We start from the raw sequence: 3,575 nt of genomic DNA, 5'->3' as shown, positions 1-3,575 counted from the left end.
GTGAAGAACACACAACACACACACACACACACACACACCAGTGAAGAACACACAACACACACACACACACCAGTGAAGAACACACAACACACACACACACACACCAGTGAAGAACACACACACCACACACACCCACACACACCACACACACACACCACACACACCCACACACACCACACACACACACACACACACACACACACAAACACACACTGAAGAGGCTTGAGCACTGACACTGAGGTTTGTTCAACTTTATTTACTGAAAGTCCAGATGTTATGATCCTGTAAGAGTGACACAATCCCCCAGAGGAGATCCTCCTGTGATCAGACGCAGAGCGTGTGTGTGTGTGTGTGTGAGAGAACACTGAAGAGCGTGACGTCAGACAGGGAAGCAGCACACAGTGAGCTCAGAGCGGCTAACCAAACCTAATAAAACAAGTCTTCAACAGAAAGAGAGAAGCGTGTTTTTAACTACATCATCTGTGTTCTTCAAGACAGTCTTCATGCCGGTGCACACGTGTTGAGGCTCCGCCCCTTCACCGCTTCTTAGGGGGCGTGGCCGTCCGGGGCGGGGTCATGGGTCGGCCGGAGTTCATCCCGCCGTACTGATACTTCGCCTTCTTCTCCGACGGCTTCAGAATCTGAGAACGACAAACACACGAGCTTTAGTTCATCATATACAGCATCAGAGAAAACCGTCATTTCCATTTAGTTTAACTTGATTTAACAAAATAATTAAAAATAAAATAAAATATTTTTAAAATAAAATCTGTAGCCTATTTATTTGTAAAAAAAAATATGCATGATATCCTAAACAATGTTGATATTGAAGGATATGGAAACAGATATAGTGAATGTAGGCTATGATATATATTATGTGCAAAAAGGTGGTTAATGCTTTTGTTTTTAGATTCACTAAAGGCTAAACTTTAGTAAAGATTTAAATAAAACAAAAGGACAAACTAAATATTAGCCTGCATTTGAAGACGCCATTATAATGGTCACTTTTATAAAAATATACGTGTAGGTTTAAAATTCTCCAACGACAAATCATTTAGTAATATTTAGCCTATACTTTAGTCCATGGGTTAGGCCCTTTCAGGAGCTCTCATTGGTCAGTGTGTTGCTCTGAGCTCTCATTGGTCAGTGTGTTGCTCTGAGCTCTCATTGGTCAGTGTGTTGCTCTGAGCTCTCATTGGTCAGTGTGTTGCTCTGAGCTCTCATTGGTCAGTGTGTTGCTCTGAGCTCTCATTGGTCAGTGTGTTGCTCTGAGCTCTCATTGGTCAGTGTGTTGATCTGAGCTCTCATTGGTCAGTGTGTTGCTCTGAGCTCTCATTGGTCAGTGTGTTGCTCTGAGCTCTCATTGGTCAGTCACCGCTCGTCAATGTCAACATATTGGAGAAAACCAATCAGATCAGAGTGGGCGGGGCTTATGTTCACAGAAGCTGCTGAGGCTGAGCGAGACTCGACATCAAGAGCGAGATATGAAGATAAACTAAACACTTCATATCTGAGCGGCTTCTGTAAGTCAGAAATGGAGAACAAATGACAAAAATATTCAGCCAAATTAATAAACCTTCGTCTAATTTCGCCATTTTCAATTGAATAGGCCAATGTGATGTCATTTATAACCTAATTAACAAACAATAAATATTAACAAAGCCGTTTCCTTCAGATTAGGCATAAGATTAATCAATGTGTGCATATTGTAAATTAATAAATCCATGTGTAGCTCTCAGTAAATAAAAAGCTCAGCTTTTTTCAGCTATTGGGCATAATATTAATAATCAATGTGTGCATATTGTGAATTAATTTAATACATTCAGTTACCCAGCTTTCCTTTTAGCCTTCATTAAAAAAACATGTCTATGAAAATGATTCATAAAACATATAAATATCAGTTAAACAAGTGTTTACTGTCTCCACTGATGAAAATGGACACACTTTATCAGTCATATCTGCCACTGATATGGTGTTCAAGCTGTTATCTCATATTTTCAGAACATCTTAAAATGCACATTATGTAGATCACAGAAATCAGATGTTCTCTGCGGAGCCTCTGAGCCTCACATCTGGACTTCAGAGATTATAAATCTGCCCACATTGTATGATTATGGGATGTTCAATATGGTCATGCAGAATAAGGCATTAATATTTGCTTTATAAGTAATAATAAACAGCCGATATCCTAATATGCATACTAATAAGCTCTAGTTAATAGAGAATTGGAGCCTAAACTAAAGTGTTACCCCTCACTGGAGCTGAGCCCCGTAGATGAAGATGCTAGAATCGGCCGCTTTAGTCAGAATGATTGCGCTATTATTCTATTGTGCTTGGTTTGATTGACGGAAGCTTGAAGTTCAGCAGAGATTCTCTTGCAGAAAGCTCCTTCTCTCCTGACAGAGCTGCACAATTCATCACATTTGTAATCGTGATTATAATTACGGAGGCCACAATTATGTAATCGGTCAATAAAATATAATCGCAATTAGAAACAAAAGTAACTTAGGCTATAGGCCTATTATTCTGTGTAGCTACTTAATGTTTGTTTTTTTTCTTTCTAAAGTTATATTACATTTTTCCCCATTGTTTTAATTTTTAGAATAACATTACCGCATGCATATATATAGCCTATATATATACATATGCATATACATTAGGGCTGCCACAATTCTCAACATAATATTGAAGCGTTCGGTACAGCATTCACGGTTCAATACGCGCTTGTGAATTGCGTATTTCGGTTTCGCATTTAAGTATTTTTCTACAAATTCTATAATTTGCCTCCATCCCAATACTGAACAACACACACATTCACATCACAGGTCAGAGGTGGAGTTATACTCACAGAACACTAGAGTTATTCACAATCACCAAAGCTCATTATTTGCATGTGTTTTAAAGCCTAGCCGGCGTGTGTGTGGTTTAACATGAGCGCGCGCACTAAACGCCTGTCAAACACGCGATTACTGGACTAAATCATCTTACTGCGCTAATACTGTCAAACACGCGATTACTGGAGTCTGACTGCGCTAATACTGTCAAATACACACAAGGTTTACATAAACACAGTCGGTTATGTCTAAAGTGTAAGTAAAATCGCGTATATTAGATGTGTGCAGGTCTTTAATTGACAGCGGCGCAGCCTATAGTGAACACACTGGCCTTAAAGCAGCGTTACTCAAAGTGTGGGGCGTGCCCCACTGGTGGGGAATAGAGACATGACAGGTGGGGCGCAACAAACGGGAGGAAATGTCATTTTTGAGCCCATCTTTATTACCCTTTTGAGCGGTCCCACATGTGGGATTTTTATTTCGGTGCACCTGAGATGAGATGTGCTGCGCTGGTGGAAACAACATGAGACCATAACACAGCGACTGTCAAGACGCTCGAAAGTGTGTAGAGTGGCGCGGGGCTGGCGCTATGCAACGCATCGCCATAAATGAGTAAAGCACGCCAACACGCAAACGGCCGCAAGTGAAACTGAAAATAGGCTACATCTTAGAGGCTCAAAAAAACATTATTTTTTTTCGATCAGCCCGTTTTGTTTGTGAGCGCCGTTGCGGGCAGCATCT

The 3,575-nt window shown here is 40.6% G+C and overlaps 1 protein-coding gene across 1 annotated transcript in view; it reads right to left on the bottom strand.

Moving 5' to 3' along the window:
• Positions 1-235: 235 nt before the first annotated feature.
• ppp1cbl (protein phosphatase 1, catalytic subunit, beta isoform, like) overlaps positions 236-3,575 on the bottom strand; it is a 28,854-nt gene continuing 25,514 nt past the window's right edge. The window contains exon 8 of the mRNA XM_079840737.1: positions 236-641. Coding sequence (XP_079696863.1) covers positions 537-641 — 105 coding nt within the window. The 3' untranslated portion in view covers positions 236-536. The remainder of the gene's footprint in view (positions 642-3,575) is intronic.

Source organism: Gobio gobio, assembly GCF_949357685.1.
Source record: "Gobio gobio genome assembly, chromosome: 2".
NCBI lineage: Eukaryota > Metazoa > Chordata > Actinopteri > Cypriniformes > Gobionidae > Gobio > Gobio gobio.
This window is presented reverse-complemented; position numbering and strand designations above follow the sequence as displayed.